General features: G+C 42.5%; 1 protein-coding gene across 5 annotated transcripts; it reads left to right on the forward strand.

Annotated features, from left to right (window-relative positions):
* Nucleotides 1-373: 373 nt before the first annotated feature.
* trim24 (tripartite motif containing 24) lies at nt 374-19,158 on the forward strand. Of its 5 annotated transcripts, none has more exons than XM_080022268.1 (19): nt 374-1,374; nt 2,267-2,385; nt 2,489-2,636; nt 3,849-3,981; nt 5,813-5,929; nt 6,129-6,243; nt 9,319-9,465; nt 9,662-9,776; nt 10,317-10,474; nt 10,644-10,886; nt 11,373-11,495; nt 12,136-12,265; nt 12,388-12,439; nt 13,397-13,523; nt 13,823-14,124; nt 15,491-15,599; nt 15,939-16,013; nt 17,265-17,426; nt 17,920-19,158. In XM_080022268.1, the coding sequence occupies exons 1-19, from the start codon at nt 1,098-1,100 to the stop codon at nt 18,529-18,531; spliced, it is 3,264 nt and encodes a 1,087-aa protein (XP_079878394.1). In that variant the 5' UTR covers nt 374-1,097; the 3' UTR covers nt 18,532-19,158. The 5 variants fall into 5 exon arrangements, with proteins under 5 accessions (XP_079878394.1, XP_079878396.1, XP_079878395.1 ...); XM_080022270.1 differs by having other exon boundaries at nt 10,782-10,886; XM_080022269.1 differs by having other exon boundaries at nt 10,317-10,456.
* Nucleotides 19,159-19,801: the final 643 nt, after the last annotated feature.

A 19,801-nucleotide genomic window follows, 5' to 3' on the forward strand; every position in this document is an offset into this window, starting at 1 on the left:
TATATGTATGCGACGAATAAACCTCTTGAATCGTGAATCTTATTAGTGTATTTAATATGTGTGCGCGCTCACACACACACGCACACACACACACACACGCACACACAGACAAACACATACATTGAAGGGCTCATTACCCTTCGGAGAGAACGCCGTAAATAGGCATTCCATAAAACTTTTTACAGCGTTTTAAACGCATAAACCGCCGTAGAACACGCGCGTTTTTAGGTGGAGCGCGTTAAAATAGCTCCATAGCTTCCATAGCTGTCTGTGCGAGAGCAATGTATTTTAGCCCCAACAGGGTGCCGTAGTCCTACGCCATCGCAATGCCTCCTGGGTAATATCAGTGTGTCTTGTGAGCGATGGTTTGAGAAACAATCAGTCGGCGATTCTAAACACTGAACTACTTATTATTAATGAAATTTAAACCAAAACAAAATATATTTGCACACCCTTTTGCGTTATAGACCACCTAGAGCTTCACCATTGCCGGGAATTCAGGATCAATTTCTTTAAGTTTATGAAGCTATTATGCTAATGTTAGCTTAGCGAGCGGCGAAAATGTTACTTTAATGAAGTAACGTTTAATGCTGTTCCATTATTTCGGCGAAAAACGAATGGTGCGATGCGAATTATTGGCATTCCTGGTTTTTAACCTGTGGGGTAAGGATAGAAAATATCCTTTGTTTTCTCAGCCAGGGCTCAACATTATTGATTGCGTTTTGGTAGATTGATACTTTATTCATCCCCGGAAAAAAAATTGCGGTGTTACAGCAGCTCACATAAAAGACAATAGGCGATAATGAACTAATACAAATAAAAAAAGGGAAATGGCTTTATACAATACATCTAAAAAATAAGGAAAATGGAAACATACTATGTGCACGAATGTGTTATTTCTTATCACATTTTGGTCTGTCTCTTTCTGGACCGCACTGTTCATGCTGCTGTAATGCCTTAATTTCCCTCCGGGGATTAATAAAGCGTTGTCTTACGATAAGCCTTAGAAAGTAACAATAAACCTCTCTATTGACAATTCACCCTGTCAAAAATAGGAAATTGTGCAAGCATTGCCTGGACGACAAGGCTTCAGCAACATGGATGAAAGTCTAGAAAATGCTAGCAACGATAATGACATTGTCATTATTGTTGAAAATGAGGCAGAAAGTTTGCCTGTGGAAGAGGAGAGGATGAAGCAACCGGGTGCCTTTGGACTCATGGACACATGCCCAATGTGCAAGTTGAGCTTTCACAACAGAGAGCCCAAGCTGCTGCCTTGTCTTCACTCCTTTTGCAAGAGATGTCTGCCCCCTCCCTTCAGGAGTGCTGACCCCAGGCGTGACCCTCAGCCTCAGCTTGACAACAACAAATCAGGTCAGTGCATGTTGTGTGATGGGTAATATCAGCAGATTACTGTGTACGCCATGGTGGTAGGTTGAAGAAGACGATACACTTTATTGATCTCCGTGAACCAACTCCAGGTCTATAGTCAGGGGCATCAGCAGGAGCATCTATCACATGCAGACTTAGGGTGAGAGGAAACCGGAGCACGACATGGAAATGCAAACTCCCCACAAAAAAAAGTTGGGCTTGACTCTAGAACCTTATTGCTGTGAGGCAGTAGTGCTGAGACTCCATGCCACCAGTCTTGCATTTTACCTGTCCTAGCTATTAAGGACCAGAGGGCAGCCACAGCACGGCATCCAGGAACAACTACGGATCAAGAGTTAATGCCTTGGTCAGGGCTATTGGCAGGAGTGTCTGACCCTACCATGCGTGTATTTTGGGTGGGAGGAAACCCGCATAGGCAGAACATGCAAATGCAAAATAATGCCTTTCTGTGTTGAGTTTGCGAAAGCTGTTTGGGGAAAAAAAAGCAGACGCTTTTATCCAAAGCGACTTACAATTATTCAAAGACCAATGGACGCAGCCATCAGGAGCAATTATGGGTTAAGTGTCTTGCTCAAGGACACTACAGTATGCTAGCAGGAGGAGCCTGGGATCGAAACCGCAACCTTGAGATTACTAAACTAATACTCTGTACTGTACTGTATGCTTCAGTAGTCATTTCTGTATTTGACTAGTGTTCACACAACTCAAGGTTAGAGTTACACAATATTTGAATTGTTTAGTGCAGTTGGGTGTGATAGAGTTGTTAAGTTGAATGGTAATAATAATAACTAGAATAATAACAACAACAACCACCTGGTGATGATTGCTATCTACAGCTGTACATGCAATGTCTTGTTTTGATCTTCTCCTTTAGCGGGTGCCATTCGATGTCCGGTTTGTAGACAGGAATGCTGGGAGATGGACGTTTTAGATAACTTCTTTGTTAAGGACTCTGCCGAAATGCCTAGCAGCACAGTGGAGAAAACCAGCCAGGTTGGTCATCGCCAATAGTTTGTCTAGATTAAAAGTTTTTATTAAATTTTTTAACATTTGATGGGTACTTAATTTATTCATCCACTCTCTTCCTCATGTCTAGGTGTGCATGAGCTGTGATGACAATACAGAGGCGACAGGCTACTGTGTAGAGTGTGTGGAGTTTTTATGTGTAACCTGTATCGAAGCTCACCAGAGGGTCAAGTTCACCAGGGAACACACCATACGACAGAAGGAGGAGATGTCCCGAGGTAGGGATGTGTGCAATTAGTCGATTAAATGTTCCTACCCTCACTAGTCGGCACCAGAAATTCTAGTCTGAGAAACTTATTAGGCCCTATTATTATTTTATTAATGTACACATCTAACATCTCTACATATTGACATAATTTGCACTGAAATGTGGCATTCGGAAGATCGCTTTCCCGGTGTCAGCGTCCCCTCGTTAGGGACACCCCTGTTGGGCGCACTTCCCAGGGTCACGGACTGTTACTTGCTCGCTGCGGTTCCCTGTCCCTATCTGGGATTCCCTCCCAGACCCTGGACGGCCGCAGACTTTTCAGTGCCCCTAGGCTCGACCTCGTCGCGGACTCGGTTACCTGCTGCGCACCACAGGGCTCTGGCCTCCTCCTCTCACCTCTGTCCGGTCCGTCGGGCGCGTGAGCGTGGGTGATGTACCCGAAAGATGATGAACTATGTCTGGGCAGCGGCATTTAAAATTCTATTTGGTGATTGAAGAATCTGATTAATGCTTTCAAATGGCTGTTAAAATATACACTATATTTTTTTTATAATATACACAATACTTTTTTCTAATATCCACAATATTTTTTTCACAATATACGCAACATTTTTTCGGAATTTCATACTAGTTTAAGTTTAAACTACCGTTTAAACATCATTACGAAATAAGTCATGAGGAACATCCCTTGTAGCTAGTATTCAGGTGGGAAAGTTCACTTTAGTCCACTGGTAAAAGGGCGTTAACATTCCCTCAGCAGCAATCAGCCAATGTACTATATGACAACCAAATTATATATTTTGAAATACCATCATGTTGTGACCTGCAAAGTTTGTCTTGTAGAGCAGTAAAAGTTACATTATTCTGGTTTGGGGAAAAAACGTCAGCTCTATTCTCGCAATCATTTGAATGGAACATAGTTGACAGCAAGTTAGAGTTAATGAGATAAGATAACATGTTATCAACCCCCTGGTTGACATTCAGGGCAGTGGAATTAAACAATAAAATCTGTTAATACAAAAATAAGTTGACAGGCAGCAGATTTTTTACAGCTGACTATGTTAACATTTGAGCCCAGTATTAGTGGATAAAATAGGCTTAGATTTCATGGTCATTGTATTGTCACCATAGATAATTATAAAAGCCTAGAAACTATTGACGTAGGTTTGTGTTATTGCTCACATGTATATTTGTAATATTCTCACCCGTATCTGCATTCCAGAGGCAGTAGGTATGTCTACGCAGAGGCCTGTGTTTTGTGACATCCACAAACAGGAGCCACTCAAACTGTTCTGTGAGACCTGCGACCGACTAACGTGCAGAGATTGTCAGCTGCTTAAGCACAAGGATCACAAGTAGGCAACTTTGCACTGTGCTGTACTTTTCCTGACTGTTTAATATGACAACTCCAATACATTCATTTGTGTACTGTATATATGTATGTATACACAATAACAAAATATAACATTTGATTTACTTGTTGTTAGGGGTCATGTACTTTGCCAATATCATAACTTCTTCCAGTGGTCCACAGTGGAAAAATACTTTATTGAAACTTTGAATCTCCGTCTTAGATTAATGGAACGAAAATACACTTTTAGTTATAACCCAGCAGCTGCTATGTTGGAGAAATAGGTCATCCGCTGAGTGACACTGCTGTAGGCCATGGTTACTTGCGCCATTTCAATGCAACTTCGAGTATCCAGTCATGCCAGGTCATGACAAGCATCAATGCAGAAAAGCTGTGTTGAGTATGCATTATGATTAGATGAGTAGATCCACCTCACAAAGTGGACAAGCTTGTGTTCAAAACTGTGAATATACTACATGCACCTTATGACACAGTGTAAACGCATTACCAAACCATGCTCTCGTTCATCTGCCATTTTGGCAACACAGATGAAAATGTGTTTCAAGGTTTTCTTTTGCATATGATAGTTCAGCATACTGTCTGACCCGCATCCTCCTTTCCACAGATACTTGTTGTAGATCGTATTGTCGAACAGTGAACAAATACATTATCCTTAAATAAGTCATATGTGCCAGACTACAATTAAAGATACATTTTATCGCCAAGAAGAAAAAAAAATCTGGGTGAACCGGGAATAACCGAACAGGTGCCCGAAAATGGAAGTGTGTTCCACAATGGGATTAAGTGACTAAATTAAACTAAACTTTGGTTATAAGTAGGGCTGGGCTTGTTATTTCGTAATCGGGCGATTGGCGGTTATCGACGGTCATCGACATGCATGCAAAAAAACATATCGCAAATTGTTAATATTTTTCTAATGTACCTTTTGTCTAAGTATACATAAATCATTTAATGTATGCTTAAACACCACATGATCCCTCTAAAACAAAGCTGACAATACTTCTCCATGCAACAATCGCTCTGTCTCGGAAGTGTGCTGTCTAAACTTTACTGTGCATTGTAAAACAAGCATTGTTTTTAATCTCCCTTTTGCAGTACACCATGTAATAATAATAATAGTGATAATGAACTGAGATAATTGGACTCGACCGATGAGGACGCGTTCAGAATGTGTACCTCATGAATATTCATTCGCTGCTCCTCTGGACTTCCTCTTCTCATTTTTCCTACCAGCCAAATAAAGTAATTTACTCTGGAATATGACACATCAGAACACTGTTGTAGCCACGTTATTCTCCTGCTTTGATTATAAAAAATAATGTCGGGAAAGGAGTTATTGTCTTCTTTATCCCCACTAAAACCCACACAATGGAGCCTGCTTAAATATGGCTATTAAAAAAACCCACTCTGCTCTCAACTCCGCTCTGCCTTTGTGCTTCTCTCTCTGGGAGAACCGGTACCCCCGTCAGCACCCACCTTCAACCATCCAACTAAAACCAGAGTCTGTCGGGTTGGGGGCCCCTCTTTAGGTCCATATACAGTATAATACAGCTGTTTATAATACAGCCCCCCCCCCCCCCCCCGTGAGACGAAACCATAATGGCGATCGATTCGATTAATGGGTGGCAATCGATCGCCGGCAAAAATCTCATGACCGGCCCAGCCCTAGTTAAAAGTCATATTTTCACCAATTGAGGAATTTTGAAGATCATTTTCTTGGCTTTCAAATAATATTAATTGTGGTAAATACATGTTGAATGTTCTTTTTATCCCATTCACTAAATTCAACGCAATGAAATCCCTTTTGTGTCCAGCTACCAGTTCCTGGAGGATGCCTACAGGAACCACAGACAATATCTGGAAAACATGACACAGCAGCTTCAGGAGAAGAGGAAAGCCATAGAGGAGGTTTCCACCTGCATCAGCTCTGGGTAACGCGCTCTACAACTGGTTCATCACTTTTATTTATTTTTTATTTATTCTGGGTTACATTAAGCTTTAAATAAAATATAAGTGATTCACACAAGAATTGTGTGCTGGTCTATCCTTTTGCTAAGAATTTATCATTCAGACAATGTTGGTTGTGATGAAAAGTTCTCGTTTTCCCTCAACTGCCTTGATTTTTCACAGACTCCAGCACGTGGAGGAAAACCGTAAGGCCGTCACCAATGAAATCAAGAAGTCAATCTGCAACTTGATAATGGAAATCAACAGGAAGGGAAAGATTCTGGTCAACCAACTTGAGGTATGTGTGTCTTTTATAAATACTTTTTTCCTGTCCTTTTCACCAGTGACAATATTGAGTGCTATATTACCCACTGGGCAGCGGTGTAGTGGTGCTTGGAGAAGTGGGTATACTCTTAATTTTTGCCCAAAAGGTTTTTTTAAGTGGCCCATCCAGCAAAGGATAAATGCCCTGTGTTATAAACAGTGACATGTAAGACCACATTTGCATATTTAGTTGACCCGAAAATTGGCCGGTAGTATCTGAAATTTGTCGCTTAATCTCTGCTGCTTGACTTCAGGAATTAAGGATCAGTATGGAATTAACATTAGCCACAGAAGGACGATGAATATATACTGGCCCACAGACTATAGGGCAAGACAATTAGCCACACTTTATGTGAAGATAATCTCTTTAGTGGGTTTTTTTTAAGGGAACAATAATTCATGCATGGGAGAACATATTTTCTTTGAGGGGTGCTGCGAATATACATGTACGCACAGGGTAGCATAAAGTCACGTGCTTACAAATGAACTTCTAAAGTGTGTGTGTGTGTGTGTGTGTGTGTGTGTGTGTGTGTGTGTGTGTGTGTGTGTGTGTGTGTGTGTGTGTGTGTGTGTGTGTGTGTGCGTGGTGATCATTTTGTCAGTGGACTAACAGTGAGTTATTGAAAATGGAAGACAAGGAGTGTAAGATCATTCAAGTTTGACGATGGGAGAGTTGGTCATTATACAAAGAAAGTGAATAGCCATGATAGGACAGACTAAATGTCAAATTGAAACAAAAGCCGAAGAGAGCGATGTCTACAGCTGCCCTCCCCAAGAAGCTCAGAGCAGAGGAACGCTATGGAAGTTGAAGAATTGTGTTTATGGCCAAGCAGATGCTTCTCTGTAATGGTACAAGAGAGTAAAAGACAACATGCAGGAGTTGGGAGCTACTGTGTTAGAAGTCGATCCAGCAGCGTTGGGATGGGAGTGCTTGATGTCATGTGGATTACTTCATATTCGGTGGTTCAGAAACCCAACACAACAGGGTCTCCACAACAGTCATCCCTCACTTGAAACATGCTGCTTTTCAAATTGGACGTGAAGAACACATCAGCTTCAGCTACATTGGAATTGAGGTTAACTCAATTGACATGTTAAAGTCAAAGATTGCCCAAATTGTATGGGTGGCAAGGCAGAGTAGACCCAACATATGGTGTGATATATCCATTACGGCATCCATTACAAACCATGCTACTGTTCAGACCCTACACTTTGCAAACATACTTATCAGAAAACTGAAATCAAAGGAGGTTTCAGCACTTGGGAAAGGACAGCCCCCTTGGAAAGGACAAACTGGTGTTGTTCAGTGATTCTACAATGGGAAACCTTCCAGACAGAGGCACTCAAGGTGGACACATGATCATGCTGATGGGAGGGTCTCACCTATATGCTGGCAGTCAAAGAGGATCAGGAGAGTTGTCCAAAGCACTTTAGCAGGGGGGACTTTGGCACTTGCAGATGGCATTGCCAGTGCAGTTTTCTTAGTTACCCTCTACTTGGAGCTTCCCACAGGTGATTATGCACATAACAATTTGCCCATTGTGTTTGTAACTGAAAATCACTCTTTTCTTGATGCTGTCAAGTTCACCAAATCAGTCATGGAAAATAGACTACACCTCAAAATCATAAGCGTCAAACAGCTCATCCACTCTGAGATTATCCAGCAGATCATGTGGTTGGCTACCAAGGAGCAGCTTGCCGACTGCTTGACAAAGAAGGGGGCATCTGCACTCGTTCTGCTGAGGGCTCTCAACAAATGTGTATGGGGACTTAAAGGCTAAATGGATGAGACAACAAGAGACCTTTCTACCGCCCAACTCTAGTAATTAAAATTGCAGCTTTAAACCTATGTTTATCTGTTAAAGTAAAAAAAAAAAAAAGAAAAGGTTGTTTTTTGGACTAGGATTGGATTTCATTGAAGTCAACATGATACTGATAGCAATTACAAATTCACTTACTTTGACCTCACTCCAGAGGTAATCATGATTTCCCCTAATTTAGTTAATACATACACCGATCAGCCACAACATTAAAACCACTGACAGGTGAAGTGACATTGACCGTTGCGTTACAATGGTGCCTGTCAAGGGGTTGGATATATTAGGCAGCAGGTGAACAGTCAGTTCTTGAAGTTGATGTATTGGAAGCAGGAAAAATCGACAAGCCTAAGGATCTGAGCCACTTTGACAATGGCCAAACTGTGATGGCTAGACGACTGGGTCAGAGCATCTCCAAAACGACAGGTCTTGTGGGGTGTTGCTGGGGTTAGTACCTACCAAAAGTGGTCCAAGGAAGGACAACCGGTGAACCGGCGACAGAGTCATGGCCACCCAAGGCTCATTGATGCGCGTGGGGACTGAAGTCTAGCCTGTCTGGTCTGATCCCACAGAAGCGCCTAAAGCACCTACAATGGGCATGTGAGTGCCATGGAGCAATGGGAAAAGGTGGCCTGGTCTAATGAATCTGATTTTATTTTACATCATGTGGATGACCGGCTGCATGTGTGTTGTTTACCTGGGGGAGAGATGGCACCAGGATGCACTATGGGAAGAAGCAGGCCAATGGAGGCAGTGTGATGCTCTGGGCAATGTTCTGCTGAGAAACCTTGGGTCCTGGCATTCCTGTGGATGTTACTTTGACACGTACCACCTATCTAACCTTATTGCAGACCAAGTACACCCCTTCATGGTTACAGTATTTCCGGATGGCAGTGGCCTCTTTTAGCAGGATAATGTGCTCTGCCACACTGCAAAAATTGTTTAGGAATGTGAGATGTACCGGGAAAAACAAGCCCGATCCATGGGGGCCCCACCTCACAACTTACAGGTCTTAAATGATCTGCTGCTAATGTCCTGAGGTATCGGTGCCAGATACCTTAGGGCACCTTCAGAGATCTTTTGGAGTCCATGCCTCAACAGGTCAGAGCTGTTTTGGTGGCACAAGGAAGATCTACACAATATTAGGCAGGTGGTTTTAATGCTGTGGCTGATTGGTGTATATTCATGACTATTTATTTTCAGAGACCATAGTCTGTGTCATTGATTCACAGGCGCTTACTAAGGACCATGAAACTGGGTTGAAAAAACAGCAAGATGATGTCAGCTCTTTGACCAGACACCTAGACCATGTCATCCGCTTCACCAAATGGGCCACATCCAGCCACAGTGGCACAGCCCTCCTCTATTGCAAGAGACTGGTAAATATCTAAATTTCCGATAAATATTTGAGTCACTGAGTGGCAATATATTTGCAAAATTTGTAATTTATTTATACGTTATACGTTACGTATAATTTTCTTGTATCATTTTAATATTAAAAAATAGAAGTTACTGTGTCCAATCGATCCTTCGTCTCCATATTTTTTTTTTCATTTCTGATCTTCTCCCTCTCAGATACTTTTCCAGATTCATTACCTGATGAGGGCAAACTGTAATGCCTCCATTGTCCCTCAGAGCACTGTTCGTTTCCAGTGTCGCTCTGGTTTCTGGGCCACAAATGTAGACCTGGGTAAGTCCAGCGCCATTTTGGACAAAGTAATGACAGATAGCAATATGCAGTTTTGTGTTCAGTAATTTGATATTTTATATTGTGGTGGTGAAACTGTGTCAGATAGAAAACATGTTGGTTATGTTCCAAACCTGTGTACTACTACTACTACTACTACTATTTTTACTATAAATGCTGCAGATAACTGCTACTGCTAACCCTCACCCGGAACTCCCTCATGGATATGTGTAATAGTTAATTAGCAGCTTTTAAATGGGTAATATCCTGCCATAGTGTGCAGGATGCACTGACCAGCAAGTGCTTTTGATATTTGTGAAGTCACTGGACACATGCCCAGTAAGGAAGGACTTTAATGTGCCACTTCTCACAATATGATAATAAGCTGACATTTGAGTATGAAGGAATGTCAGTGTGTGGACAGACTCAAATTTTACACCCATGTGTTATGGGTGAAATTATTGTTATGAGAATCATACCTGTTGATGTAGTTATATTTTGCATTCCTTTTAAATGTATTGTATTAACGTCTGACTTTACCAGGTTCTCTGGTAGTAGAGAGGCCCCCCGCTCGACAGCCGCTATTGAACCTCCAGGTTGGGCCCAGAGGAGATGGCCCTGCTGGGGGTCTCTCAGCGTCAGCACAGCAGCGGCAGAACACCCTGGCCCTGCTTCAGATGCAGGTAGAATCAGTCACTAAGGTGAATAGTTCACCAACGTAAGAGGAAAATTCCCTTTCTCCAAGAACATCGATTTGGATTAACTTTTTACCAGGGCTGTATTGAATCCTCATTGTATAATACAGAGTAATCGTAGCCACTTCTCTATTAAAATGAATTTAAATGATCCCATAACTCAATTCTGTCCCAGGTTGACAAGCTGCCCCATCAACCCAACAAGCAGCCCCCTCCAAATCACTGGTCCTGGTACCAGAACGTCAGGCTCCCAGGTCCCCCCGGGCCTCCACCCCCAATTAGGCCCATTCAAGGTGGTTCCTCTCCCTCTCAGGTTCCCCCAGGCCTAGGTCAGCCAAGCCGCCGGTACGGAGGCTCTCACCACAATCCCAGAAGCCCCACCTCCTCCATGCTTCACAACACAGGATTCCCTCCTCAGGTATGTGTGTGCGAATAGATGGATGGAAAGAGGATAAATACAGTCTCCAAATTACATGCCTCAGATAAGAGTTATTTGATGTCTGGGCTGGTAAGACCCTCATTTCTGATGGAAGACAGTAATAGAAATCCGCCTGGGTGGAAATGGTTCCTCCTTTGTACGGCGGAAGGTGGACGCCCAGCCAAAAGGTTGGAAGTGACAAGTGCCATCACCGGGATTTGCAGCGCTTGTCTCATAAGAAATGAGTGTGTCCTCATGTTGTTGAGGGAAAACTTTTAAAAGCTTTCATTGTGAGGTTGCAATACAGGGCAATCTGAAACTTGGCTTAAAAATTATTGTGACTATCGATGTTGAACCCCTGCACCGTGTATCGTACCGATAGTGATAGAGCAATATTGAGCTGAGTCTATCGTGACGTTGTTCTGGTTACCCTACTCAACCGTTTCATCTCTTTAACTTTGAGTTGATGGTCTCTTCTGGTTCTAGTCACTGAGAGAGCTGATCCACAGCTCCAGCTTCCATCCAAAGCCCATGGATGTGCTGCAGGGGGCGTCCCGCTACCCACACACACTCTCCACTGGAGTAACTACACAAACGTCACTACACCAGGTTGGTAGCGGGAGAGAAATTATATCACGGTTGCATTGTTTCCAAGCAGTGGCCTTTGGTTCAAATTCAAGACTACATCAAGCGTTTAATACAGTTAAGATAAATATGGAAATTCTTTAGAGCATTAGACTGTATATACTGGTTAGCTCTAAAAGTTCCTTGTACCAACGCTTATTTTTGGAACACTGTTTTTTTGCACTATGCTCCTTACCAAATGGAATTTAATTCACTTAACCCTCTGGATGATTTAGAAGTTTTAATTGCCAATCATATTAACAATATCTGTCAACAATATCTGTCATTCTTTTAATATTTGAGGATGTTTTGACTTCATTATTAGTGTGGACTAAATTCGATTGGGTGTGAATTTATCCCTTTTTGGTTCTCAAACAATGGAGCTTGATCTCAATGCGACTAGTAACTGGTATAAAAGTCCTAACCAATATAAAAGTATTCTTCTATTTTATCTTTTTTTGTTTTGCATAACCAGTATAAGAGTCAAGGTATCACTCTATGGAACCCTAGCCCAGCACCATATTGGCACAGTACATACCACAGAGTAGAAGTGCTACTTGGTTCTGTTCCGAATAATTGACAGAATGTGTTAAGCCCTGTGGGGTTTGTCTTGTGTTTCTTTCAGCGGGGCCTTAACGATTCCTCTTTTTTAAAGAGGAGTGAGGCAACGGGTGCCGTCCCCTCCATTACCATCTCCATCCCTAAACCCAGCTACGTTTCAGCAGGTCTAGCTTCAGCAACTGCAGACAGAACAGGTAGTTTGGTCGCGCAGTGGGTGATCCCGCCAGCACTGTCAATACAGACCTCAGAGCAATCTTTCCTTTAGATTCTGTCGTTTTATAAGGTCTTATTTTTCCTTTTCTTTCTGAATTTCAAGGAATACAGATGTCCCCGGTGGCCAAGCCCTCATCATCAGACAGAAGCACGGGGTAAAAAATGCAGACAACGCATGTATTTGCCTGCATTTTTGGAACTAGATAATGCAATGCAGACTTCTTGGTGAAGAACGAGGATGCATTCTTTGCTTCTCGTAAGAGTCGAAAAAAGAAAAAACACAGAATCTGAGAGATTGCAGTGTCAGCTGTCGCGATGCAAATTTAAAGGAAGTTCCTTCATCGATAGTTGTTAATCTGAACAATCGTCGATTAATTGATAACATAAATGCTAATTGCGTCACCAAGCGGTGGCGCCGTGGCGCATGACTAATTCAATTAAACATTTATGAAATTCTCAGGTATAAACCGACACACAATAATTACATTTAATATTTTTTATTGGCGTTATCACCGTAATGACATATCGCTTGTTCAGGTTTTTTCGTCAAACCTCCCCCACGCTCCGTGTTTTTTATTTATTTTTTTTTTTCTTTTATCCTGTTCCCGTTCAATCGTGTTCAATCTGAACGCCGCATTAGTTGTTGAGCCACAATAAACATATAGATCCCTCCTCTGCGTCGACGTGTGCGCAGCCATGTTTGTTGTTTGTCGTTCTTCCGGAAGCCTCCATCTAATTCTACTACTACTTCCTACTCCACCGGGCATTTTTTTTTTCTCCGCAGCCTCTTGTCGTTCCGGTGAGTACTACTACTTCCTGACTGGGTATTTTTTTTATTCTCGAAACGCACTGTGCCCCACAAAGACTCTCGTTGATACAATAACAAGACCGCAGATTGTTCAGTTCTTACTGATAAGACACAATCTTAATCGATTACATTTTTTATAGCAATTAATCGATGGTCGATTCATTGTTAACATCCCGAGTCAGCTGTAGAATTCTTTATGCTGTTATCGTAGTTATTTTTACAGGTTGCAGCCTTGAGTTTACACATGTTAAACATTATGTGCATATGAGCTCACTCTGAGGTAATCTTCATAACTGATTTGAAGGACAAGCTCCTGGAAGTCCCCCACCGAGCCGCCAGTGGCACCTCCAGCCAAAAGGCGAAGAAGGGTGTCCCCAGGCCCTATCATCATCATCAAGGACGAGCCGGAGGACGAGGACGAAGTTCACTTTGTAAGAGAGTCACATGGTAGTATGAGTCGGTGCTGCCTCCACCCTGTGATTCAAGGCCTGGTGTGAGCGCTGGTGTGTTGTGTGATTCTGGCATGTGGGAGGATAATATTAATAATAGTGATGATGAAAAACACTTTGCATAAACAAAGCTTACAAAGAGCTTCACGCAACAGCAATTAGATCGATTGAGAACGACTTGAATTGAGGCGAGGCAGTATTTTGTTGCTTTCACTCTCCGTGACATATGTTTCTGTTTTGCTTCTATCCAGCTATGTTTGCTGTCCTCTCTCTGCCACCAGGTGCAGTCCAGTGTCGGGGCCAGTTTGCCGGATAGCAGCACGGGGGCACAATCCAAGCCTGAGCAGCAGAGGCAGTCTCCCCTAGGCCAGACCCCAGGATCAGACTCCAATTCTGGGCAAGAGCAACAGCCTCCCGCGCTGGAGGAAGGGGCTGCACCCAAGAAGAGTACGCAGCCAGAGGAGGATCCCAACGAAGACTGGTGTGCAGTGTGCCAGAATGGGGGAGAGCTGCTCTGCTGTGACAAGTGTCCCAAAGTTTTTCACCTTGCCTGCCACATTCCCATGCTTAACGAGTCTCCGAGGTGAGTTGTTGCAGATGCTCGAAAAAAAATACAGCACTGTGAAGTTCACAGTTGATCACAGTGCACTTTTGTTCTAAAATGGGAAAGTAATTAATTTCCACGGCTGAATGGCGTTATCAATATGCACTAGATACTTGGGAATTAGTGCTGTGCAATACGGCCTAAATTTGACATGACATTATTATTTTAACTCACAATTATGTGAGAATATATATTAATAATATTTCCAATTGCAAATTTGTGCAAAACAACTCTTGAAGGTATGCTCTTTTATATTGAACAAAATTGTAAATACAGTGAAATAATCATAATTTAAATAAATAAGAAAATACTTAAGTACAAAAATAAAAAATTATTTAAATAGTTCTGACAGTTCCTACACCAATGGAGGAGGCAGCCATGCAGTTCTCATGGGGAGCAGTTAGGGGTTCGGTGTCTTGCTCAAATACAATTCAGCACGCTACCAGGAGGAGCAGGTGTCGAACTGGCAATCTAGACGACCCGCTGCCCACCGCCCCGTGATTTTGTGACAGAAAGTGATTTTCCCTCATTCATGTTTTTCTTTTCTTTTTCTGGATTACCCATTTAAATTATCCCTCCGCAATACCCCAGTGGCATTACAAGGCTTCATATTAAAACAGAGGTATATGCCACTACATAAGTTGAAAACTGATGCGGATTTTGTGCACTGCTGGAGACTGCAGAGTTTTTTTATGAATAGGAAGCCAAGCGCCTCTACGTACGCACGGGACTCCCCCCACAGAACAGGCTTTGAGTAAATATCCTAGACGTTGGACAAGGGGTGTGTGAACATGCGGCTATATCATTGTGTCAAGTCTGCCTGTTAGTCTGCCTGATCAGTGTTATTGTACTGAGCTGAACAGCTGTCCATTTCAGTTTCCAGTTTTGCAATTTTTGGAGTGCAGATTTGGAGTGCTGCTTGTGTTATTGCTTTTTAGTGTTTGTGTTACAATGGAAGATGACAGCGAGTATGCGCAGCAAAGCGCAAATGGTGACCGCAGAGGCAGGGCAGGGGTGGAGTCTCGCTCCTTGACAATGAAAAGCAAGAGCTATGAAATATCTTGTGTGAAAACTTTGAAGTAGTTTCGAAAATAAAACTATGTTACCCCATTTCATATCGAGCATTAATAAAATATCGATCGAATTGAGGTTCACGATATATCGCCCTGCACTACTTGGTGTGTGTGTGTGTGTGTGTGTGTGTGTGTGTGTGTGTGTGTGTGTGTGTGTGATGATTATCAGCTTCATTTAACATGATTTATATAATGGGAAAGGAAAATCCTAAAGAAAATATTTTCCAGTTGCGTGATCATGTATGATCCCTAATCTCTTGCCCCCCTCCCAGTGGTGAGTGGTTCTGCTCGTTTTGCCGCAACCTGAGCTCGCCGGAGATGATCTACGACTGTGATGACAAAGAACCAAGCGCTGAAGTTTTCCCTCCGATTGATAGAAGGGTAAGGTCACTGATTGTCATTTTAGTTTTAGTTTTTTTTAAATAAGTGCAGTATTTCCCTTGCTAATTTAAGCTGATGGTCTTAATGCAATGTTGTTTGAGTCCTGGAGCAGAAGGGCATGATATCATAGCACAAAGATAGTCTTTGATAGGGCTGCTAGCTGAAATGTTAGTCAGGCTGGCATTTACAGACAGGTCAACATACAGTCCATAATACTTTATGATACAACTGTAGAATACAATACTTAATAATACAACAATAATATCACCATATCTCTATATAACGCGGCATAATGCCCAACCAAATGTCTGACATGTCCTTTTTCGTTTGAATCTTCAGCGCTGTGAACAGCTGCTACTGCACATGTACTGCAATGACTTCAGCACAGACTTCCAGCAGGCTGCTGCACCATCGGTAAGGGCGGCGTAGTTCCCGAGTTGGTTGATGAATTGTAATTGTTTTGAAGGAGGTGAGATGTAACACAGGGAAACTGAAGTAGTCACTCTAAATCGAAATCTAGATTGGCTGCTAAATCTACTCATCCTTTCAGTGAACCACCTCTCGCCACAAATAGGCCCAAAATTTTGTGAAAAGACTGAAGCGAGTGGAAATTACCAAAGCCAAATTACGGAGCATATTCCCCGTAGCTCGACACAGCCATTTTGAGAGATGTCGTATCAAGTGTCATCAAAAAACGCAGAACCCCACTACTCACCTTTGGTGATTATATTTTTAGTTGTCTTGTTATTCTGTTTTCTCATCTTAACACTAAGAACAAGATTTAGTGACTGTATGCTTATTATACATACTTATTAAAGTAAACAAATAGGTGTGTACTTCTCACTGATATTTACAATAGCCTGTGGGTTGCCTGGTGATCTAGAGTGAGCATTAAGCAATAGTTGAATCCTCATGTAGTACGTAGGTAGGTTTGCTCCATACTCCATATATTAGTTATGGCCGACAAATCCACAATCTGTTCAGTGTAAAAACTAATGTGATGCAATGGCAGCCTGCCTTTGCAAGTTAGATTTATATATCATATATGTCACAATTAGACAGGTCACCTATGGTGATGGTGAATGGTGTAACACTGGTAACAACAATGTGGCATAGCGATGGAAAATAGCAGCGGCAACCATGTTTTAAAAAAATAAAATAAAATAAAAACAGCTGTCAGACTGCCATTTGTCCCCAATCGCTGTACTTGCATTGAACTCCTGGTGGGAGTATGGAGCGCAGCATTCAGTATGGAGAAAAGGCTGAACTGCAGCGGAAATTAAACTGACCTGCATACTTACGTGAGGGGTGAGTACAAAACAGGGATTAACTTTGAGGGGAAAAAAAGCTTTTCCTTTTAATCATTAAAATAGGTTGTACAAAGAGAGATCAACTCTGCAGTTAAATTTGGCGGCTGTGACTTCATGGGTTTCTCACCTATGAAGGGGGAAGTCTTGGAACTACTGTATATCTTACAGGTGAAACTTAAATGCGAGCTCTGGAGCCGCCGAGTGGACCAGTTTTTTTCATGCAAACAAACAAACAAACCAACCAGCTCAGTAAAACATCATCTGTGAAGCGGAAGTAAAAATAAAAAAATAAGCGATTCTTCCTGTTTGATGAAAACTGATTCCTGTTCTGCTCCCGTTGCTCTCTGTGCTTCAGGAGACGCGACGCTACAAGGAGCTCATCAAGGCGCCGATGGACCTGTCCATCGTGAAGAAGAAGCTGGAGTCCAAGTCCAAGGCCGAGGACCGCCACACGACGCCGGAGGAGTTTGTGGCTGACGTCAGACTCATATTCTGTAACTGTGCTAAGTACTACAAGGTAAACATGGGTGTCTGTGCAGATGCCTGCTGTGTTTCAACTTGTCTTTGAGTCCTCCGCTAATCTGGAATAATTTTTTTTCCAGATATGTTAATATTTCTAAAATTGTATTGATCTTCTTCCCTCGTTCAACACCTTGACAAACCTGCTCTCATGCCACTCGAGACTTTTTCTTGTTCTTATCAGTGAAGATGCTGTCGTCCAAATCTTTGCCAACGTGGTCAATATTTGAAGAAACCTATCCTCGCTGCAAGATCAATTAACCCCAGCAAGTCGCTGTAGTGTGTACTATGCATAGAACATTTAATAACTTCTCAAACATTAGATAATAATTCATAGATGTCTTTTACAGTATTACTGTGACCACCTGATGAATGTATTTTTATTTTTATTAAGGCTTAAGAGGTCAAACCTCATTACTTATAATTATTTATAATTTTGCCTTATATAGGTGCATGCAGAAAATAAATATTTTTTTTGTTATTGTTTTCAGTCAACCTCAGAAGTAGGGAGCGCAGGCTTGTACCTGGAGGACTACTTTGAGGAGCAGTTGAAGATCGTCTACCCAGACAAGACCTTTCCCGGCGGGAGGGAAGAACGGATGATCCCTCCCCTGGAAGACGAGATCGAAGAGGACGAGGAGATGCTGGAGGGAGGTCTGGCTCCCGTGGAGGACGAGGCCCCGGCGTGTGCCGTGGTAGAGGACGCCCCGCCTGCGGAGGAGGTCTCCGCCGCCCCTGAAGGAGGGACGGACCCCATCGTGGGAGGGGAAGAGGGAAAAACGGAGGAGAAGGGGGTTTCCACGGCGGAGGACGGGGCCGACGGAGGAGCCTCCACCGCGGAGGCGGGCGCCGCCCTCGTCGACGAGGTGAAGCGGGAGCAGGCCAGCCCCGAGAAAGAAGGCGGCGTTCCAGACGGTCTAACAGATTGTGCGGGCCAAGCAGAGGACGACCCCGGCCCCCCGGCCCCGCTCGAGGGGGAGCCCCCTGCGGCCCCCGCGGAGGACAGCACCGCCGATGCCCCCGAAACACAGGAGGATCCACCTCCCGTGAGCCCAGCCAAAGAAGGGGTGATGGACGAAGGATTAGAGGAAGCAAAACTGTAAAGAAGATGGATGATTTTAGTCTTCAATTAATTGGTTGAAACATAAGAAAAAAAGAGTGGCCGAAACCTGCTGCAATCTGACACTTTTTGTTTTCTACTTTGTAATAGGAACAGAATACTGCAATATGACATTATTTAGTATCTTATACACAATATGAACATTGAGTGTGTTTGCATGCACAGTAATACACTGAATGCTGAGTGCATCAGTGTCTGTGACTGGTTTTGGTAATCGAATCGGACTTGGAAGAGTTTCGTTTTATCATAATCGGGAGTATGTAAGTGCACTCATTAATGGCAGTAGGCCTATACCGTTGTTGCTCATCTGAGGTTACAACTGTGCTGTAACAGATTTTTTTTTTTAATTATTATTATTATTATTCCGAGAAACAAAATTATATAGATTTTGGATTGGATGCTCTGTAAGTTACATAACATTATCATGAATTGAAAGCGCAGTCGCTGTATCAAAACACAAAAATAAGACATTTAATTACTTACTGCATGCAAAAAGGAAAAAAAATTAAATCTGGATAATATTATTTAGAATGTTTACATTCTATTGTATTTATGGACATAAGATAACTTGTACTATCAACTTCAGTTATAAACACTTTTGCTTCTTGTTTGAAAAGGATTGTTCTTTTTAATGCATTGAAACAATATTGCCATCCAAAGAAATAATTGGTATAAACTAAAGGGCAAATGGCTCTTTTCACTTGTGACATGCGGAGAAATGTGCCTTGTGTCCGTCTGGTCTTTTGAGCAAGCTTATCAGATTTTGATAAGCTCATCCCAAACAAAAACTATCAGTTGTTTGCTATCAGACACTGACGATATTATTTCGTTACTGCAATTTGTTTTCTACCTTCTGCGTCAAGATTAGCCTCTGAGAGGACAAGGTTGCAGATCAATAGGCTTAAGGTAACGGCAACCGGGTCGAGTACCCAGCAGTGGGAAGTATCAAAGTACAAGTACCCTACTTAAGTACATTCAAGTGTCTGTGCAAAAGCTTGCTCAATTTTGACATGGACTCCCCCACATTACTCAGCAAATATCGATAGTTTTTATTGTACTACATACACGCCTAGCACCGTTGCACTACGTTTATTTTAGTTCAAATCAGGATTTGTCTCGCATATCAATACCCAGCCAAAGCAGGAGGAACCAATCAGAATGCTTAGTCCCTCATTTCGGGTTTCTCATCAGTGACTCATCAGGTCCATATCCTCTTAAATCACACACCACTCGTTTTCTAATGTACTGTAAAC

The sequence above is a fragment of the Zeus faber genome (genome assembly GCF_960531495.2).
Source record: "Zeus faber genome assembly, chromosome: 21".
Classification (NCBI taxonomy): domain Eukaryota; kingdom Metazoa; phylum Chordata; class Actinopteri; order Zeiformes; family Zeidae; genus Zeus; species Zeus faber.